General features: G+C 34.1%; 2 protein-coding genes across 3 annotated transcripts; one reads left to right on the forward strand and one right to left on the reverse strand.

Annotated features, from left to right (window-relative positions):
* Positions 1-13,716: 13,716 nt before the first annotated feature.
* On the forward strand, positions 13,717-16,174 carry LOC136202624 (UV-B-induced protein At3g17800, chloroplastic). Of its 2 annotated transcripts, XM_065993364.1 has the most exons (4): positions 13,717-14,017; positions 14,258-14,562; positions 14,714-15,526; positions 15,736-16,174. In XM_065993364.1, exons 1-4 carry the CDS (start codon positions 13,877-13,879, stop codon positions 15,752-15,754), a joined length of 1,278 nt encoding a protein of 425 aa, XP_065849436.1. In that variant the 5' UTR covers positions 13,717-13,876; the 3' UTR covers positions 15,755-16,174. The 2 variants fall into 2 exon arrangements, with proteins under 2 accessions (XP_065849436.1, XP_065849435.1); XM_065993363.1 differs by lacking the exon at positions 15,736-16,174 and having other exon boundaries at positions 14,714-15,724.
* Positions 16,175-17,504: 1,330 nt separating this feature from the next.
* Positions 17,505-21,965, reverse strand: LOC136203416 (purple acid phosphatase 17). Its single transcript, XM_065994569.1, has 6 exons — positions 21,747-21,965; positions 20,269-20,533; positions 20,035-20,162; positions 18,122-18,250; positions 17,955-18,022; positions 17,505-17,869 (listed from the first exon to the last, which is right to left on the reverse strand). Exons 1-6 carry the CDS (start codon positions 21,918-21,920, stop codon positions 17,656-17,658), a joined length of 978 nt encoding a protein of 325 aa, XP_065850641.1. The 5' UTR covers positions 21,921-21,965; the 3' UTR covers positions 17,505-17,655.
* Between the last annotated feature and the right edge of the window lie 1,292 nt (positions 21,966-23,257).

Here is a 23,257-nt window from a genome sequence, read left to right on the forward strand (position 1 = left end):
TATTAGCTAGCATAGGAACAAAAGTCACCTGATACAAATGACGTAACATAATAGCCTTACAGTCCTCAATTAAATCACTAAAATAATTTAGATTTGTAAGAGTAGAATTAACCCCATCTACAACAATATATGTGCATCTGTCTCAAACGTTAGCCTCTTCATCTAATGATCTTATGCCCACCACATGCTCTAGTGCATAAGCTTCAACCATCTTTGATTCGAAGACCCCAAATATTACTCCGCTCGTCCCAACCATAAAATGTCCATCCTGATTACGTATCACAGCTCCCCACCCACTACATTTTTGGCTCTGAAAAATCGCTCCGTCCACATTTATCTTCCACCACTCCAATTCTAATTTGTATTTTTTTAAGTAATGGAAGCTTAAAAATATCAAATGTGTTCCAGCTCATAAACAAGTGTCCGGTTTATGGTTTATCGATTGAACCGTTTGAGTTGAGTGTGAATAGATTTTATGATTCTGAAAGCTTGACCGGATAAGTTACACCCATGGCCACTGAACTTTATCCATTTTTACAATATAGTTACTAGACTTTAAAACATATCATAAAAGCTATTCAACCTTTAACTTCTTGTTCAGTAGGTTATAATTTCTCTCTCTTCCTATTTTACTATCTTTTTCTTCTTTCTTCACAACTTCACTCTTTCTCTCTATCTAACCCGTTGAAGAGAAAGTCAAAGGTCAAAAAAGTGGATCAACGGTAATGGTGACCACAGACGTAACAAAATATAAAGGTCAATGGCTTTTATATTACGTTTTGAAGTTCAGTGGTCATTGATGTAATTTACCTTAGTTTGACCTGAGATGACTAATAAATGAGACGACTAAACAAGATTACATTTAGGGTAAATAATTTATTAGTCATCTCATTTTTACGTAATGCATTGTTTAGTCCCCGTATTTTGAAAAATATATTATAAAGTCTCTATTATTTGTCACTATTAACATTTTGATCATTACTGCCCTTTAACCCCAAATAATGTTTTATTTTATCATGTCTTTATTTGTAATTTTACACAAACAACTATTAGCAATCAGTTAAGTTTTAATTAATAAGTTTATATAATCAGCTAGTCAAATCAGCTAATAGCTAACAATTATTTCCTAAATATGACCATTATAAGATCCTTATCTTTTTTTCATTTTAAAACATTTGGTCATTTTGTCTATTTTTTTTAGATTTTTAACGAAATATATTTTAACTTTTAAAACTACGACAGTCTAATACAGAATGATTATATTACTCTAATTTGATAGCAATGTATGTAAATGAGTTTAAAGATGTAGCCAATTTTATAAATTTCCAAAACCAAAAATACAAGATTGTGTTTAGTGGACGTTGACATAACATTGTTTGCTTGTTGGAATTTCTTTGTTTGCATTGTCACTTCCTTATTTGACCACTCTTTTTAATTAAAGTGTCACTTGTTTTTTTCCCCACAATTAACCCACGTCTCTAGTTTTTCTTTTTTATGATTTAAGATCACACAAATAAAAAGTAGCCTTCTCAACACTTAAACATACATTTATTTATTTTAAATAATAATAAGGTCTTACATATCCCGACTCTCAAATTGTCCAAAAACTGCAACTGATTTCATAAATTTCAAAACATTACAACTAACCATTTCAACTTGATTATTTGTAACAATTAATTCCTTAAATAGATTAGAATCAATAATTTTGAGAGTTTTACCATTTTATTAATGTATCAACAGATTAATTAGATGCAGTAACAAATATTTTGGATATCTTTTATTTCTATTATAATATTAAGTTGAATGTCTTTATAATGTTTTAAAGTTCAGAGATCAGTTGCATAAATCTAATAATAATAATAATTTCATTATTCTTAAAAATTTACAGTTAAAATGATCTCATAAATCAACTTAAAAAATGATATTTGACTCGTTAACTTATCCTAAATTTAATTAAATTAAATTTACTCATTATCTATTAATAGAAATAATCTCATTGCCAACATTGGCAATTTAGCATAATTGGACCTTAATAAATAATGAAGAAAATATAAGACCACAAAAAAGTATTTTCCGTCAAGAATGAGACACGTCAACCCAATAATAATCACACGGTAGCCACAAGTTCAGGCCATGCTTTAACGGCTGAGATCAAAACTTGTGGTATTGCGACAAATAAACCACAAAAGCATTATGGGCCCCATATGCTAAAACCCAGAGGTCTCCCGAACCTTAATTCAAACTATTCAGATCTTTAAATTAATTAAAACCCTAAAGAATGCTTCAAAAAAAAAAAAAAACCCTAAAGAAAAAGAAATAAACAAAAATTCCTTAAATTACTATATTACCCTTAGCAACATGCCAGTTGTTAACGGTGTATATAATTATTGTTAATGGTATTATTGAAACGTGATTAATTTCTTTATTTTATTACGAACTTGATTTTTTTTTTATTTTTTGAAAGATTAGGAACTTGATTTAGTAACATGAATGTGGATCACAATAATAGATTAGAAGAATATATTCTATAGGGTTTGCATAAGAAAATTGTATTATTTTGAAACGTGCTTAATTAAATAAATATTAGTACTCGTGAGACTTGTATTTTTTTTAATTCATTATATTAGCTTTTAAATAAGAAAGTAAGGCATGTTTATATTATACTATAGTTTAGAAGTGGTGCAATGTGCTTAGTTATGTATTAGAAATCATATTTAATTTTGGGTAAAAAGAAATTAACAAACGATTTAAACCTTTAGAGATATGAGATTTTCGGTTACTGTTCTTCTGTTATCCTCCTCCTGTGCTGGAATAAGTTTTCTGAGAACACGTTTTCAAGTTCATACCAGACAAAGACATCAAAAGACTAATGACCAATAAGAGTAAGAGAGAGTTCAAGAGAGAGAGTCCTTACCATTAATGAAGTCTTACTATTTATAAGAGTTAGACATCTAGTTCAATGTTCATAATACATTGGACAACAGACTAAGTGGATCAGGTTCATGCTGCTCGCCATTTGGATAGGTGAAGAGGGCTCAAATGGGCTGGTTTGGCCCATGGGCCTATATCCTTCACCAATTAGTCACCCCAACATGTGGCATCTGAACAATTTGATGTGAGGTTTGAAAAAGGAGAGCGGAGTGCAATAGTTGGCGTTGCGAAGAGGGGTGTGCCCATTATTGTGCCTTTCCTAAAAGGTAACATGTGTGAGTGTCAAGCGTCGTTTGGAATGCTGCCATTTATGAGTATCTAATGATGAAGTGTGTTTTGTGCAAAGCATGCGTCATTAATAGGCAAGAAGTGACGGTTGAGTCAGAGTGACACGTGGATCTAGCTAGTTGTAAACGGTAATAATGAGTGTGACTCTTCATCTTCCCGATTTTTTCTATAAAATGAGTGTGACTCTTCATCTTCCCGATGTTTTCTATAAAAGGAAGTTGCTTATCCATGAAAGCTTAGATCGTCACTCGTGGTGAAGGTGTCAGGCAGGAGTATCATAATTGTTCTTTGTTTAGAGATCTTTAATATGAAGAGAGTGAGGTTTGTTCTTTCTTGTTAAACCATGCTCTTAGAAATTTTGGTTTCTGTTTGGGCCTACTTTCTGGTGGTTTGGGTTTGTTGGCTATTGAGCATGTCTAGTGAAGCAAGTTGGAAGAAAGTGAGATTATTGGGCGTTCCCAAGGATCCAACCCTTGCTGAAACTGGTCGGGGTGAGATAGAGGAAAAGGAAGGTGGTTGCGGCGAAGGGTAGCCAGTTGGTGGAAGGGAAAAAATGAAAGTCGGTGGTGGGGAAATCGCATGTGAGAAAACCACTTGTAGTGAAGAGTACGCCCATTCTGCCCCGACCTTCGACCTACGTACAACCTAATAAGGTGATCATAGAGGTGATTGTTTTAGAGAACTTACTAAAACCTAGTGAGATGTTGGTATATTTGTACGAGAAAATGTAGATTAAAGTTTGGCCGTGTGGTGTTGGAGTGTCGAGTTCTGACGATTCCTGATACGATCTGATAGATAGACAAAGTGCTCCCGATTCCAAAAGGTCAGAGGCCGTATGGACTATAACCGTACGAAAAGACTTGACAGCGCTGTCTACGACCTTCTATATTGGGAGACCCTGTGAAATTTTCGTACGAACTAAGGACAATCGTTGAGACTGAGGGAGAGGAAGACACATGTGAGATGGGCATGTAAAACCTTCATCTATTATAAATTCGGATTCAAAGAGCATTCCATTAGTCAATTGATTAATTAAATACAATTAAATTTCTTTCGTGCCTGTAAAAAATAGAATTATTGTTTAAGAAAATTAGTTTTTCTATCATTAATTTAATTCATCTAACAACTACCTAAATTGATATTTTTTTTGAAGAACCTAAATTGAATTTTAATTAACCATTCACATGACATCAACATAAACTATAAATTTATTTTAGGTATGAACCACGATTAATTTTTTTAATTTTATTTTATCATATTTAATTCTTATATCATATAATAATACACACGAGTTTATAATTTTAATTACAATATAATTTTGTTGAGCTTTTAAATTTTTATTATGATGTAGTTTCGTTTTTAATTCACCCTATCTATGTAATAAAAAGTAACACTATAATTTAATATTTGACAGTGATAGTAAAATTATTTAAAATAACTAAGTTTTAAATATTTAAGGAGTGTTTGTTTCCTTTTTTAGAATTGTATTTAGTTTTTTTTTTTTTTTGGTTATACTACTTGAAGGTCTGTTATTATGTAGGATATATAATATTATTTGATTAATTTCATAGTTGGTAAAGGCTGTTTCCGACACACCGGGATCCTTCGGTCGGCCTGTCATCGAAGGATGTTAGAAAAATCATAAGAACTATGGGCTCGAAGGCTCGGGTTGTTCAAGCGAACTGAATCATTTAATTCTTCGTCTAGTCTTAGCACCCGCACAATAGAGAGGAAGAAGCAGTCCCTTTCCGACAAAACTAAGCGTCTTGCCACTGGGTAAAGGCAATAGGAGGACTGAACCCGACCACTTCACGTTGAGGTTCATAAAGGTAAATTCGGCCTCCTTGATCCTCGCCCCAAAGCCAACGCATGAGTTTGGTGCTCTCCATTAACCGCTCAAATCTTGTGCTCAATGAGGTCCCGACACCTTATTCTGGGAGCTAGGCTCAAACTCGTTCACATCTCCTTTCACCTCTGATAACTGATCCTCTCTATAACGGGTGAGACTAAGTTAGTTGTACTACACCAAACGTCTTCAAACTGCCATCAAGTGAACTTAGCTTTATATCCCTGTCATTAATATGTTTACCCTTCTGGTTGACTTTTTTTTATAGCAATATAAATAATAATATATTATCTGTATTAATACCCTTCCAAATAAGAGAATGAATTGACTACTGGTAAACTATCATCCTACTGATCCGGTTGGGAAAGAGAAAGCTTAAAGCTAAACCGTAAGGAAAGCCAAACATGTATATGAATAGGAACTAAAAAGGGACTAGAAGGGAAGAAATTAACCGCTCTCTACTCTTCCTTTGTCTGAATCAAACAATTTCTCAACAAAAGTCGTTAGGCATCCCACCAATAGTAAAGGGCTTAAATCCCCTTAAATTTAAATAGACTAAAGCCCTATTTGGACCTCCTTTCTCTAGCTACATAGCAAAGCGCACCTGAGAGTCATCTTATTGTGCTCATTCTTGTTAGGATTACTGCTGTTTAAGTATCTCATCTCAAAATATTTTTTTATATATTTTTTGAATAAATCATAACATTATTTATTTAGATTCTATGATCAATTTAGTAATAAAAATTCTCTCTTTAAACTCTATAAGTCTCATAAAGATATTCTAATTTAAGGAAAATAAACAAATATCCTTATGAAATTAGTTTTTCATGTTACCCATAGTTAGATATAGAAAAAATAATAATTAAAAAGAAAATCCGAATAAAGAAGAAAAAATAAAACCTGAACACATGAATCAAATGACAAAAGCAATTGCATTTATGAGAAAGTTAAAACGTTCACCCTATTTCCTTTTTTTCTGTATCTTTTTCATTTCAACCTCTTTTCCCATCATCTCTATTTTTTTCATTCATCATTTGAATCACTTGGTTTTCAATTTTCATTCCAGATCTTTAATCCATCCACGAAATTCAGTAGATGAAAGACTAAATTGCATATTAACAAAAAAAAAAATAATAAGAAAGAAGATGAATTTACTCACATCATAACGAGAGTTAGATCTTTGATTGGAATCAAAATCGTCGTATTTTGACTAATCATTGACCTTTTGAGTTACAACCTATCCTCAACAAAAAAAAATATTTCCTTTTGAGGAGACGAAAGAAGGAGTGGAGATGAAGTTGGAACTATGGAGGCAAACTCTAGAATCTAGAGGCTTTAAGTTGAGTCGAAGTAAGACAGAATATTTGGAGTGTAAGTTTAGCGGCCGTAGGAGTAGGGAGGCAGGGACAATCATCCTAGATGGGAGAGTTGTTCAGGCCTCGGATTGCTTCCGGTATTTAGGATCTATTATCCAAACGGATGGAGAAGTAGATGGAGATGTTGCTCATAGGATTAAAGCTGGTTGGTCGAAGTGGAAGAGTGCTACGGGTTTCCTTTGTGATTCCGGCATGCCTAATAGATTGAAGGGAAAATTCTACCGGACGGCAATTAGACCAGCATTGTTATATGGTACGGAGTGTTGGGCAGTGAAACACTGCCACATCCATAAGATGTCGGTGGCGGAGATGCGTATGTTGAGATGGATGTGTGGTCACACGAGAAAGGACCGGGTGCGTAATGAAATAATTAGGACAAAAGTAGGGGTCACATCTATTGAGAATAAAATGAGAGAAAACCGACTAAGGTGGTTTGGCCATGTGAGACGTAGAGCGCTTGATGCGCCGGTTAGGAGAACCGAAGAGTGGCAAAGGGATGTAGTGGTGAGGGGTAGGGGAAGACCTAAGCAAACTTGGAGGAGGGTGATCGAGAGTGATATGAGTTTATTGGGAATTGAGGAAAATATGGTAGTGGATAGGACGGAGTGGAGGGAGCGAATCTGTGTCGCTGACACGACTTGATTTTCACGGTTTTATATGATGGTTCATGTTAGCCGACCCCGAATCATTTCGGGACTAAGGCTTTGTTGTTGTTGTTGTTGTTTCTTATGTGCTTTTTTATGCGACTTTTTTTCCATTATCTCTTCTTTTCATTCATTATTTGGACCGCTTGGTTTTCGACTTTCATTCTGGATCCATAGTCCATCCATACAAATTAGCAGAGTTGACAGACTATACTGCATGTTCATAAAAAATAAATGAATTCGTAATAAGAAGGAAGATGAATTTACTCATGTCATAAGCAGTCACAGAATTGTGATCAGAATCAGAATCGTTGGATTTCGAGGGATCATGAACCTTCGAGTTTTAATTTATCCTTAACAAAAACTGTAGATTTTTTATTATCTATAGTATTTGGAATTGAGATCCTTAATTGATAATCTGGACCAATATCTGAAAGGTCCATAATACAAATACCATACTTCAAAATTGGTCATAACAACAAAGAAACTTTCTTTACCAATTCCAGGAGGACCGCACAATAAATAACCATGTTTTTCACACCTTACCCATCATGTTCAAAAGTTCAAATCACTGAATTTATGAGAAATTAAATGATAATGAATGAGAAAGTTGAAACATCCACTCTTTATTAAAGGAAAGTTAAAAGATTATGAGCGTTCATTATAATCAATAAGACAGTTGAAACGTCCACCGTTTATTAAAGGAAAGATGAAAAGATGATGGACCTTAATTAGGAAATTCCAGAGAAGGCATTATTAAGAATGAAATGCAAAGATAAATTGGGAGTCCATGTACATTTGTCACATCATTTTTATGCTTATATGACACCTTCCTATAAACTCTTAGTTTCGGTTTTTATATATCTATAATCTATAGTAGATATATAGATTTTCACTTTTATAATTTATTTATTATATATATAACATTTAACTCTCTTTATTCATTGGGTTAACTTGATTCTTACTTGTATATCTTCAGTCAAGTATCACACATGTAAAGGTCCTGGCGAATCTTGTTAACCTTATGGGCAATAAAAGTTCTATTTTCTTGGTTTAGATTGGGCTTTTCTTAAAAATTATGGTGTAGAATTTGGTTTTCAGGTTCTTAGTTAACTAATGTAAATTTAGTTGCAAAACTTGGTGCTGAGATTGGTGATGGTTACTATTAGGATCTAGTTATGACTTGTATACTTAGCAGATAATTTAGTGTCAAATTACGGACAGGGTTTAAATAGAATTCTATCAAATGTAGTAATCAACTAATGAAAAATAGAATTCTGTCAAATTAAGTTAAATCTTTAAGTTTTCTCTTAGACAAAGGAAATCAAATTAAGAAATTTAAGAATTTTTATATTGAATAAACATGTCAAAAAAACATAGAATTGCACAATTTCACAAAAAAAATGCTAATCTAGATGCATATTCAACGGTTGTGATTAAGCATTATATAGAAACAAAACTGTGTGCATGGCTATTTCTGGTTATTAACTTTATCATAGTGCATGGCTGAGATGTTACAGCCATCTCAGAGAGAAGATTCCTTTTTTCTTATATATACACCCATCTAATTTCATTGCTTAATCCCTTATTCTACTCTGCAATCCATGGCTGCCTCAGTTCAGCCTCATATTCTTGGTCGTATTATAGATGATGTTGTTGATATGTTCATCCCAACTGTGAATATGTTTGTGTCTTATGGGGCTAAGCGTGTCACAAATGGGTGTGACATCAAGCCATCCATGGCTATACACCCTCCGAAAATCAATTTTTTGGGTCGTCCTGATGAACTGTACACTCTGGTTAGTTACTTTTTTATAGTTGTCAATTTGTGTTTTATCTGTGCGGGTGTTTTTGTATGCATGCAAGTCGTTTTTGTACTGAAATTTGCTTTATGGTATGGATGATGAAATTGTTATAAGTTCTTCTCCTTCAATTGAAAACTCTTTTTGCTGATTTCCTTTCGATCTGTTCTTTTTGTCTAGTTAAAATCTAGGGATAAGGTGCAAATTTCCAATGGTCATGAAATTGGTCCAATTGTGACGTATATGGGAGTGAGGCAAGGTGATCCATTGTTTCCTTAACTTTTTATTATTTTTGCGGAAGGTTTAAGTGCTCTTATAAAGCAAAAAGAGAGGCAAAACCTTTGCCCTGAATGGAGAAGGGGCTGGTAGCAAAGGGGAAGCTGATTCTTCTGCATAAGGCTGGAAGGGTTATAGAGTAGCAGTTGAATATCCTTATGTTAGTCATTTATTTTTGGTCGATGATTGTTATATGTTTTTCCAAGCTTCGTCAGTTGTAGCATATATTGTTCAGGAGGTGCTTAACAGGTATGAATTGGCTTCCGGGCAAGTTGTGAATTTTAATAAATCTGTTATTATGTTTAGTAGAAATATGCATACCTCAGTTCAAGACGATGTCGGCAGTATTCTGGGAGTTATTGAAATGAATAATTAGGGAAGGTATTTAGCCCTTCCTTTACTTATGGGTAGAAGTAAAAGAGAGGTTTTAAGTTTTATCAAGGATCGGGTGTGGAACCATTACAATCTTGGCATAGCAAACTTCTTTCTCATGCAGGAAAAGAGGTCATACTCAAGACTGTCCCTCAAGCAATCCCAAATTTTGTAATAAGTGTCTTCTTGTTTCCCGTTGGCGTTTGCTAAGAAATAAAAAGGATGTTTAATGGGTTTTGGTGGTGTAATGGAGACAAAGATATCAGATGGATGGAATGAGAAAAATTATGTGTGTTAAACAAAGCTGGGGGTTGGGTTTCAAAAGATTGAGGAACTTTAATTTGGCCATGCCAGGGAAGCAAGAATAGAGATTCATAACTGAGCCTAATTCTTTAGTTTTCCGTATCTTTAAAATCCATTATTTTAACGATTGTGAATTCCTTCATGCTAGTAAAGATGTGAATCCCAATTTCGTCTAGAGTAGCATTTGACAATCTCAATCGTTACTAATTCAGGGATGTCGGCGTTGGATGAGTGATGGAAATAACATTAGAATTGGCAGGGATGCTTGGCTACTTAACAGTCCTAATGCATTACCTTCTATTGATATTTATTTGCCCATGACTAATAAGAAGGTCCATTACCTTCATATCTATATCAATTTCATTCTCTCATCCTTCATTACCACTTTCATCTTCTTACTCGTTCATCACCATTAACGTATACTTTTAACAGATTAACCATCAGAGATTTATTAGTTTTAATAAAAGAGAATAAAAAATAGAAGAATACAAAGAGGTATTCTATTATTTGCTACAACCTTATTTGATTCGAAAAAAAAATGACAAACAAAAAATGATCCAACAAATCCAAAAGCGTAACAGTGTACAAAAACAATCAATCACCCAAGAATTAGAAAATCATAAATACAAATTCATTAGAATAAAGTTAATGTAGGAGAAGAAAAATAAGATTGATCCTCAATAGCAAAAGTGTATTCTTCTCCTCTTCCGCTTCCATTACCACCACTGTCGGCTGGAAATATACCACTTCATCATCTTATTTTGCATGTAATCAACTAAATATAATCACCTCACCGGTAGCAGCTACCTTACTGTTATCAAGAAGAAAAAGATTGATTAGGAACATAAAATAAGTCAATTACATCTTTTAATAGAAATTCCTTAAATTCATAAAAATCTTCATCAAACGATGAAGAAACGACAGAGCCAAAGAATGAAGAGTAACACAAAAAGGTGAATTAGTAATTAATAATGAAACAATAGTTCTGAGAGATTTAGACGATAGATATTTCAATTGGCATATGAAACATGTGATGTTATTTATAATTCAAGGTGTTGAATTCATAAAACTGTTTGATGGAATTTGTATAGGCGGCGTAATTAATGAATTTATTTTAACGATAAAACTGAAATAGTATTTATGATATTTCAATTTCTTAATTACTATTAATATAGATAATTTAAACTTATATATTCTCTCATACAATATCAACTTAGCAAAAACGTCTCTAAAACACAATATTATCAGAACCGGACCGGACATCAAACCGGATTGATGACTGGGTCACGGGTCACTTGGTCGGACCGGATGGCTCGGATTGGTCGAACCGGGTGACGTAATAAATAAATAAATAATATTTATATATATTAAATATATTTAATTAATTTAAAAATATTTTTATACATTATATATATCCAAAATAAATTATAAACAACTTTTGGTTTGCTATTTTTTGTTAATTTGAGTCTTAAATATATAATGAATAAATTAAATTCAGAATAAATTGAAATATATCAACGTATTCTATGCCATAAGATCTTTTTAAAAATATATTATAAACTCAAAACGGAAAAATAATGAATGAGAAATTGATGCTCAAAGTGAACCACTTGGAATGGTTTGGAAGAAGATAAAATGAAATTAAACACTTACATCCCACATAGGAAAGAAATGAGAAGCTTAACTAGTTTATAAGTAAATGGGCTTTACAAGCCTTTAACCAATTACTAGGGAAAATGTTCTCTCACGCGGAGGGGGGGAGGTGCAATCGATTAACCATCGGGTTAGGGGACGCACTCGCACGACGTGGACGACGTGAATGCCGCACCAAAATATGTTTCCATGACTTGACTCCCTTTTGCTTTTATTTTTGTTTTTTTCCATCCCTTAAATTTTTATTTAATCTATTAAAATTCCAGCGCCTTACAAACCCGCCCATTTTTCCAAATTCCACCGCCAGCCCAGCCAACCGCCGAGTCCCGGTCCAACCTCAGGTCTCTCCGGTTATTTCACCTTTCAAATAACCGGACAGGCTCAGACCGGTCTCCTCGCCGGTTCGACTGGTCTCCTCACCGGTTCGACCGGTCAGACCGGTCGGTCCGGTCCGAGCCTGATAACATTGCTAAAACAGATCTTACAAATTCTCTCTGCTTCCGCTATTATATATATATAGTATAGATATATCGAAACAATGACTCACTGTGTTTCAGAATTTTGAAGGCTAAATACTTCCCAAATTCGAATGTGCTCGAAGCGGAACCGAGGCAAAATGCTAGCTACATTTGGAAGAGCTTTATATCAGCAAGACACATTATCAGAGATGGTCTGATGTGGAGAGTGGGTACTGGGGACTTAATCCGTATCTGGGATGATCAATGGATCCCAACTTTAAATGCCAAAAGGCCGTTATTGTGCACGGCTACCACACGTCCTCACATGGTTAATGAGCTGCTGTCCCCGGAAGGTACGGATTGGAATGGAGATTTGATTAACAGTTTATTTTCTGTTTCAGATGCGACGGAAATTCTTAAAATCCGGATCAGCCCTGCCCGACATGGCGACGACTTCTACTGGGGTCCTGAGAAGCACGGGCGTTTCTCTGTCCGATCGTGTTATCACTTAGCGGAACAGCGATGGAAGGAATCTAACGTTGCATCCTCCTCGATTGCTCCTTCGCCATCAATCTGGCAGATGCTCTGGCGTATAACGGTCCCCCCCGAAGATCATCCATTTTGGCTGGAAAGTTGCAAAAGATCTCCTGCCGACAATGGCGAACCTCAGTCAGAGAGGCGTCCAAGTTGATACACATTGCAGGTTTTGCGGCTTCTTCATGGAAGACACCAATCATGTTCTGATCAAGTGCCCAGCAGCAGCGGTAGTGTGGAAGGCGGCTAGTGTAGAAACTTGGTGGCACCGCATCAAAGCGACGAGCTGCCGGGAATGGCTTACGGTATGTTTAACATCTTCCAACAGAAAGGAGTGCGCGTTTGGTCTGATATTAATCTGGTGGTTGTGGTATAAAAGAAACATATTAGTCCATGAAGGAAAAATTCTAGAACCGGATATCATCATCACAAAAGTTCGGGATTTCTACGCAGACTGTACCAGCATTCGGGATGCTTTACCTCAGGCCCGCTCTGGTCGCCCGCTCCCTGATTCTTACAAGGTGTGGTGTCCCCCTCCCGTAGGTGTCACGAAAATCAATTGTGATGCTGCGTGGGAGGGCCACGGCCTATCCGCAAGAATTGGAGTGGTTGCCTGGAACGACTTTGGCAACGTAATTTTCTCTGCTGGTATCCCGATCAGAATGTGTTCCTCAGTCGTCGAAGCAGAGCTACATGCGATATGGGAGAGTCTACTGCTAGCTAGAAGCTATCAACTCACTCATATCTGGATCGAGTCAGATTCAAAAATTGTCATAGACGCGCTCACACGGGGGAAACTGCCAATGTCCGAATTATTCTATCTCTACACGGATGTGATCAATCTTTCACAATCCTTCATATGTTGTTCTTTTCATTTTATTTATCGGGATGGGAATAAGATGGCTCACACCTTAGCTAGGTGGATAAAGTCTATCCGGACCCTTGTTATTTTGTCAGGATGTTACCTAGATTCACTCCGAGAACTCCTTAATTTTGATGTTGGTTAAGTTTATAAAATTTGACTTTTTCCCTCAAAAAAAAATAGATATAGATGATTTAATCATGGGTTTAGAAAAAATAATTATTCCTTTTATAATTTAGGTTATGCTAATCCAAAAAGGAACTAGAGTGGTAAATGTGTAATTAAGTGAAAATAGAGGAGCATTTAGTAATTCAGTAGATGGGCACGTCTTTATCTGTAAGAAGGGGAAAATATAAACAAATGGAAAAAATGGAAGAAGGCAGATTTGGAATCAGCACACCATTTCAGACTTAGACCAAAGCTCCATTTTTTTATAAGCAGATAAATACCTCCATCATCTCAAACTTCATCCTTGTCTCTTCTTCTTCTTCTTCTTTCCTTCTTTCTATCGTCATCATCTTAGCAGTGAAGATGGAGGCGTCTACAGCTGCTATTGTTCGATCTCCGATTGCGTTGTCTAGACCTTCCACATCTTCCGGTCGATCAGTCTTTTTGGCCGCTAATTGCCCTGATTTTCTACGATTTTCTACCTCGTATCAGTCTCCGATTAAGGTATGCTCGTTCTCCCTTCCTTTTTGGTGATTTAGGGTTTTTCGTGTTTTTCCGATCCAGTCGAGGATTTTGGGTTTCAATGAAATTGATTATAAATTGATGATTTATTTTGTGCTATTGATATCCGAACGATTGAGCTGGGTTGTTTTTGAAATTGTGAATAATGTAATGTTTTCGATCTTATATGCCCACAAGGTGTTTGATATTAATTGTTCTTCTGTTTTGGTTGGTGTATTTCAGCATAAGTCTTTGATTTCATATGGAAAACCGGGGCATAAGAGGGTGAGTTTTGGAAATAAGAGATATACCGGTGTGAGAGCATCTTCATCCTCGCCGTCTTCAGATTCTTCTGGGTCATTAGCTCCAATAGCACCCCTCCGATTGGAGTCTCCAACTGGACAATTCTTGTCCCAAATCTTGCTGAGTCATCCACATCTTGTGCCGGCTGCAGTTGAGCAGCAACTTGAACAGCTTCAAACAGACCTTGATTCTGAGAAACATATGGAAGAGCCTCCTGTTTCTGGCACTGACTTAGTCTTACACAGGTTAGTTGTTTTTTCCTTTTCTTCTGTACTATATTATGTATATTTTACTATTAAAGTTAGTAGAAAATACATAATTTTGTTGTGCCAAATAATGAATTTGGTTCATAGATTTGATGCTAAGATACTAAAGATGGATTTCTGAAATTATCAGGAGAATTGCTGAGGTGAAAGCTAATGAAAGGAGAAAAGCTCTTGAAGAGATTTTGTATGCTTTAGTTGTGCAGAAGTTTATGGATGCTGATGTTTCTTTAGTACCTAGCATAGCCCCTTCTTCTTCTGCTAACCCATCTGGCCAAGTGGATACATGGCCAACCCAAGACAAGAAGCTTGAGCAACTTCATTCACCCGAAGCATACGAGATGATTCAGAACCACTTATCTCTCATTCTAGGAAACCGAATAGCAGATTCAAGCACAGTTGCACAGATAAGCAAGCTGAGGGTTGGACAGGTTTATGCAGCATCAGTAATGTATGGTTACTTCCTCAAGCGTGTTGATCAAAGGTTTCAGCTCGAGAAGACAATGAAAATCCTTCCTAGTTTTGTCGATGACGGAGATAGCAACTATCCACGAGGTGCAATGCAGGATATGAAATTTAGAGGCAAAGATGGGGCCTTCCAGGTCGGGTCATCCCACCCAGAAGCAGAATTTCCCGGCGGAGTCGGCTCCGGGGGATTTGGTAATGGCAATAAATCCTCCCGGCTTCGAAGCTACGTGATGTCCTTCGATGGGGAGACACTTCAAAGATATGCAACAATAAGGTCGAAAGAGGCAGTTAGCATCATCGAGAAGCACACAGAAGCCTTGTTCGGAAGACCAGAAATCATCATAACTCCTCAAGGAACTGTTGATCCTTCCAAGGATGAACTGATCAAGATAAGCTTCGGCGGGTTGAGGAGACTAGTTTTGGAGGCTGTGACTTTTGGTTCTTTCCTATGGGACGTCGAGAGCTTCGTGGATTCAAGGTACCATTTCGTTATGAACTGAGAAGTGCAAAATTTGTTGCTTTAGTAGAACTAACCGAAATGAAGTTACTATAAGCGAGTGTAAATTAACAGATTGATGGAATTGATGATATTGTAAATACTTTTGATGCTGCATTTTGATTTTCCTGTCTCGAATCGTTACATGGAGTTTGCCTATATGAAATTAATTTTACAGTCTGTTCTTGCAGTGGATTATTCCATAAATGAGGGAGGAAAACTGGGAGAAAAGGAGTGTGATATTAGGTTGTTGATTAGATTTAAAAAAACACAGTGAAGAAGAAGAATGAAGAAGCTTCAGAAAGAACTAACATATAAACACAATGATACAAAACAGTGATTGCATCAGAAGATTTAAGAGTAGTTGAATTAGCAAGTGTGTTGGTTTTTTATTTTGTTGATTATGGAAGTGAGTTTAGTCTGTTCTTGTTCATAACTCAGTCTCAGGGTACATAGATGAGGTTTTTCTCTTTGTAAATTGGATAGATGGAGAAGGTAGAATGGCTGTTCACAGTGATTAGGTAGAATTAGCTCAGATATCTCCATGTTTTTATTTAACTGATCTCTCTTGTTGCAGTGAGTTTTGTATCAGTTTACTGTATTTAAATAACAGTACTTTCTGTTCAAGTATCATCTGCGTCCGATGGCTTTTGCTTAAACACATATTAAGAACATGTTTAGTTTAACCGTTGTTCACTGTTTGTTGTTTGTTGTTGGTGGTAATTAGTGGATGTTGGCTGATTTTTTTTTCCAAAACAGTTATCGGTTGATATTCAATATTCAATTCTAATCGTACACTTCTATATCTATTTTCTCATTTCCGTTTTCCCTTTGTTTTGATGTTGTTACGATAAATTTGTTCTAATATATTTTCGCATCTTCTCTCCTGAACACGATTTATAAAACAGAATGAAGGGAGTAATATTTTATTTGTATTCACTATTATAGTGATATTAGTTGGAAAGTCAATCAACATAAAATCTTTTTTCTAATATTAAATTTAATTTGATTCCCAAGCATCAAATCTTTTTCTCAATATTAACTAATTTGATTCCCAACATTAATTAATTTGATTCCCAACATGGAGATGGTGTAATGACCTTGGGTTCATTTAGTGTTTGCTGTTGGAAAAACATGTTTGTAAAAAAATCGAAATTCCTTGTTTTTTTAAAAAAGAAGAAGCTATTTTTCATATATAAAAAGCAAATAAGAGGTCTTGTTAGAAACACATAAAACTCTTATAAAGTGAATGTGGTTAGAGTATTAATAAGTCAGGGTAGTTTGTAAATTATTCGATTTTTCGATCAAAGTTTTGTTAAAGCTCGAGCTTGGATCGATTCGAGATATTAACGATTTTCTTAAGCTTGGTTTGAAAGCTCGATTATTTTTTAATTATTATATATATATTATTAATTTTTAATTCAAAATAAAATAATTAATGATCTTGGACAGAAAAAAGAAAAAAAAAATAGTAATTAGGTTTTGATTCTAACTCTCAACTCACGAGGCTCGTAATTAGGTATTTAGGCATTTGGATAGTTCCAAAATTAGGAATTTAAAGTTCAAAATACAAACCTCAAAGACTTGTTAGTTTTACTCTCTTCAAGTCCTCTTTCTATTTTGTCATACATACTAGTAACACTAACAACTACCGTCTATGTGTAATCATGTTGGTAAAAAAGCTATCTGTGATATGTGAATTTGTTTTCTTCGAGTACCAGTAGCATTTATTATTCTTAGAGCTTAGCCATTACATCTGATTTTTTTTTAATCTTTAAAACTCGTGTAGAGTATGTTAAATGGATTTTAGTTTTTATTTTCTACATTACTTATTCTATACATGTACGATGAATCTGATTAAAACTTATCACATCACAACTTTTCAGACATTAACGAGCCAATACCGAATCTCGATAATACCCTAAATATGATATGTGAAGTAGACTTTTGCGAAATTGCATTCTCCAACTGATAACTTCTATTAATACATTCGATTAATTAAAAGAGATACACGTACATATCATTTCGTGGAAGATGATTGTTGTTAAGAAATAAATATATACAAAATTGATCTACGTATTACTCCGACGATAGAATGACGTGTTAATTAATTAGATAGATAAGTAAGGCAACTTAGTAGTTGCCCATGAATGCAAGACATTCCCAAAAACATCATAGAATGCAATCTCTGCTTCTGTCTGAGTCAATTTTACAGACATGAAACCTTGGCCATCATAGAAAAATTTAAGTCCACTTCTGTTCTTTTCTTTAAGGTCTCCTCTCCAAGCTTTAGATCCTGCTCCGCTTGTTAGAAACTGTATCCGACTGCAACACAACACAACACAACGTATTTTCTGAGTTACAAATTACTATTAATTCAAAAAAATTACGCTTGTTTTTTACTTTTTACCTCTTGGTGTCACTGATGTGTTCAAGGCAATGGTCGTGTCCGTTCATGTAAAAATCTACATTGTTCACCTGCAAATTTACGTATTAGAAATGTTGAGGACAAAATTTTATATTACGGGTAAATTTAGATTTTATTCCTTCGAGTTGGGTAATTTTTTTTTTTTTTACCTCGAGGATAGGGAGAAGCTTCTTGACAAGTTCTTGAGTATCACCATGATGGCCAATGCTTCGGATTGCATGATGCCCAACAACTATTTTCCACTTGGCATTTGATTTCTTCAATGCTAATTCTACATCCTGCTCATAATATGTATTTTTAATTTAGAAATAAGTATAAAAATATGTGCAATTTATCGAATTTAGGGGTTAAAATGGGTTCTGAAGTTAGCAGACAAGATGGCTTTAGCGCAAAACAAAATTTAGGTAAAATTCAGTTTTGAATTTGACAAAACTTAGATAAATGAGCTTAATTTTGACAAACTTTCAGGTATTAACTGCCGTTTGTTTGTCGGAAAATATTGTGCAGAAAAATACTCTTGATTTTCTAATGTTCATTGGCTTAGGAAAATAATAACGGAAAATTTTAGGTCAGTAAAGAAAGTTGAAGTCCTAGAGCTTATTTGTGCAAGGAATCAACGTCGGCCTTTCCATGCTTAGATACAGGGAATAGAAAAAATTTATGAAGAAAGTGAGGAAATTCTTGTACTTTTTTAAAGTTTTGGAACTCGATTCCATTAATTCTTACCATTTTGAAAACAATATTCACCCAGCATTTTTTTTCGTTTTCCGATGCTGTAGTCAGAAAAATATTTTATTTTTCAATATAAAATTTTCTCTTACCTAATATTTTTCAAAACACAATATTTTTCTACAAACAAACAAAACTTTGAAGTAATTGCTTTTGGGCTAACTTGTGAATTTTTACCTAACTTTAAAATTCGGTTTGGGTTAAACTGACCATGTCTGCCAACTATAAAGATCATTTTGCTCCCTGTACTTAGTCCAAAACTTCAAATGTACTCCTGAAATTTCAAAAATTGTAAAATTCCAAATGACCTGTATTTTTATTTAAGGGTAAATAATTATGAAGTACTTATGTTTTTGCTTAACATACTAGCAGATCCATCATATTATTATAAGGTCCTTAAGTTTTATTTTAATCAACTCGTTAGTCCTTCCATTTGTTTTTGTAGATGAAAGTCCAAATTGCCCCTAGTTATTTACATAAAAAATTTATATTTTAGTTTCAAATTTAATCTAAATAGTTTTAATAAAATTTATGAAATATATATACACCGAAATTTATATAATTGTATATACTAAATGTAATTTTATTCTCTTAATTTTATAGTTTTTAATATAATGTTTTTAAACTAACATTAAATATTAAGATTTTTTTTAAAATCATATATTTTTTTCTTCATTTATAAAATTTATTCGAGATAAATAAAAATTACTTTTTATATAATTTTTCCCTTATTTTGATAATTTTTGAAATATTTTTCATTTATTTTTTTAGTCAATAAAATTTAAGCTACTAATTAAAATTCTATGATTATATAAAATTTAATAAATAAATTACTCAATATTGTAGAGATTATGCAGGAGAAAGAACATAAAAAAGGAAATAGTTGTTTTTTTTATGAGACAAAATAGTTGTTTTATTATTAAAATATAGAGTAAAGGGTAATTTTGGTATTTTGAAATTTATTTGGTATAGTTTGAGCATTGACTCAAACATAAAGACTAAGGAGTTGATGAAAACAAAAACTGAGGGACTATATAATTATTTCTAAAAACAGAGGGACTGACTAGTGTAATAAGTAAAAACCCAGGGACCTTATAATTATTTATCCTTTATTTAATTGCATTCAATAACACTTCAGATATATTTAGAGGGTTCTTGTTTACTCATTTTTCTCTTCATGTTTGACTTTTTACTTTAAAACAGAGAGTTTTAGATGTTTGGTTGGATACTTATGTTTGACTTTTATAACTGAAACAGCAAACAACGTATTCTTTTCCAACCGTAAACAACAGCAACAGTAAACAACAGATAAACCAAACGGGTTCTTAAATACCTCGATAAGGTCAGCAATGTAAGAGCTGCGAGAAGTAAAGCCTCGCCAGTCATACTTATGACCATCAACATTAGTGAAGTAGTCATCAACAAAAGGTGAAGTGTCCACAAAAAACATTTCTGCCAATTCTGCAAATCAAAAAAACAAAATTACCCTCTCCCATTAAACAAACAGTAAATAGGAACAGCTGAATCAAACGTAGTCTTAAAACGAAACAATATAAAATAAACTGACCAGCATCAACAATAAAAGACCTTAAACAAAGCCATCTGCTGTCAATATTTCTTAAGTGAGAGCTCAGTTGTGCTTCAGCATTGCCTCTATAATCATGGTTTCCAAGAACACTGTACCACTGCTTCTGAAGGCTTTTTGAAGTGTAGATTTCAGTGAAGGATTCAATAAAAGCTTTGTCATTTTCATCTTCCAATCCATTATCATAGAAATTATCTCCTGTTGATACTACAAAATCTATCTCCAGCTTTTCCCCAATTCTCCCCATCTTTAAAACAACACCAAAATCATAATCAGTAGCGAATACAGAATTGATCAACTGGGGACTAATTTTACACGTTGGTGCGAAATAAAATTTTTTTGCTGAATCGAACTTGGTCTAATTTTTTCCGTATATATACCAATGTAAAACTTCTCAAAATTAAGATAGATTTGGACTATAAATAAGATTGGGTTGTTTTGAACAAAATTAGAAAAATGTATTGTCTATCTTATATTAAGTTGTATTTTGTAATTAAATATAAATTCAATAAGTTAATTAACCAATCTAAACCGTAATTTATCGGAAACAGACCCAAAACCATCCATAACATAGTCAGTTTCAACCGCCGGAAGACATCCATAGTAGGGGGTGGTTTCGTGGGAATGACCCCTCCAGGCCACCTTCTCTCCACCCATGATCACAATCAGTGGTGAATACATGATTGGTCGGTTGGGGACTGATTTTACATGTACATGCTTAAATTATTATTATTTTTTTGCTAAATCAAACTTGTTTCAATTTTTTTTTTTCCGTATATATACGTGTTATAATATAGCAGTGTTCACATGGACGTTAATGACCAAATGAATTTGGTTATTTACCGTTAGATCTAAGTCTTAGAATGCTTTGAATCTCCAGTTTAGGATTCTAATAAATATAGATACAACAGTAAATGACCAAATACTACATGATCATTAAGGTCAACGTGTTATAATATGAATGCTAAAGAACCAATTTTTAAGTACCACATTAAAATTTCTCTAAATTAAGCTACATTGTTTAATATTCTTAACATTAAAAAAATGGTATAAGATCGTATTTAGGAAGGAGAACAGTAAAAAAAAATTAGAAATTTAGATTTAAGGATGGTCTAAAAGTCCAATAAAATTAGAATTTTGGATTTAGAAAGGCTTAACACGACTTGGGCCAATTTTAGAATGCTAATTCAGCACCCCATTAAAATTTCTTGGACCGGAACCACCCAACCTCATATTTTGTGGAGACAGAGGAACAGAAAATACCTGTGATCATGGTCATGGTGGTTCTCAGTCCCATCAAATTTCTTAGAAACAGAGGGCGAGAACCACACCAGACAGGAAAACCGAAACTATCCCTGATTATAGTGGTTCCGGCAGCCGGAGAGGTCGGACCCTGTCTCCGCCTCTGATCATAGTTAATTTCTTGTTCAAAATTAGAAAAAGAAGAAGTTGAGAATTACCTGAAAAGCAACTTGAGATTGATTAAAAGCACCTCTTCTACCCCAATCTCCAACAACTAAAAAGCTCAGAGAACCATCTTTGTTTCCTCCATGTTCGAATCTTTGAAGCTCTCCATAACACAACCCAATGGAGAATAACAATATGATTGCCAAAGAACAATAAAATGTAGCCATGGAGATGGAGAATATGTTATTATTCAATGAAAAAGAGAGAGACAATAACACTTGAATTTATAGGGAATTTCAATCATGTAAGCAATGAAATAATAGAGTTTGATTCCAAATGCAATTTGGGGTTTTCTCTGCAATTGGATATGCGAATATGCTTTTTTAAATGGATCAAAGATATTTTGTATCGTCGGATTGTTTTTAAGAATATTCGGATTGAATAACGTCACGGAATCTTCAATTATGGATGTCCAGTTAAAGTCTCTAATCTCATACATACTGCAAATTGCCCAATCATGGCTTTTGAATTTATTAATTTGTTGTCGTTATGCAATACTTCATTGGTGGTTAATTAATATATTCCCAAATCAACTACTAAAATATGTTCAAAATAACACTTCCTAATTTTAGGTTATTCCTAAAATTGTCCATTTTGTCAATAATTCTTAGGTGTTACTATATTATAAATATTGAAATTATTGAATGATACAAGGTGTTCTTTGATTAAATATTTAAAATTAATATATTAAGTATTTATTATTTCTAGCTTGCTTGATAATATTATTTAAAAATTTCAGTTTTGGGGTGGAAGGATTAGTGTTAGTTTTAGAATCTCACATACTCAGTTATAAAAAATACGGGTTCATATCTACAAACTCTTAATATACATACTGCATCATCCATTAAAAAAAATAAACTTCATTTTATTAAATTATCTAACTCACTCTAATAAAAGATAGTTTAATAAATGAGTATAATGAGTGGTTCATTATACTCCATTGGAGATACTCTTATATTCATAAAACCACTCTTAGAATACTTATTTATTAGTAATTGGAAATATTGTAGAAGGATCTCCTGCGGTAGGAATAGAGATTGTAACCTCCTGCAATAAGAGAAAAAGGAGTCAAAGATGGTTGACAACCGGTGACGTCACTCTAATGCATAAGTTTGTATAGTTTGAGAGGATGAAGATGGGGGATATGGATTTCTACGGTTTTGTGATGAGATACCTTAGCTGTACGATCATCTTGTTCAATTTGTAAGATATGGTGGACACTTTGGGGAGATGTTTGACTTTTGTGTCCTAGTTGACTTTTCTAACACGTGTAAGGATGTGGACGAGAGTATATCCTCTAGTAGGACCATTTGGATTTGGCATGTACCAACTGCAAGTTGTGCATCTCTAATACAGATTGAAAGCGATGAATGGAGGTTTTAATCGTAAACCAACAAAGATCTTCTTCTCTAGCTAGACTAGAAGGAGTGAATCCCGATAACAAAGGTAGAAACCTTAATCTCAAAGAGAAATGATAGTTGATTGATAAAAGTTGCCCTATCAT

The sequence above is a fragment of the Euphorbia lathyris genome, chromosome 8 (assembly GCF_963576675.1).
Source record: "Euphorbia lathyris chromosome 8, ddEupLath1.1, whole genome shotgun sequence".
In the NCBI taxonomy this organism is placed as follows: Eukaryota; Viridiplantae; Streptophyta; class Magnoliopsida; order Malpighiales; family Euphorbiaceae; genus Euphorbia; species Euphorbia lathyris.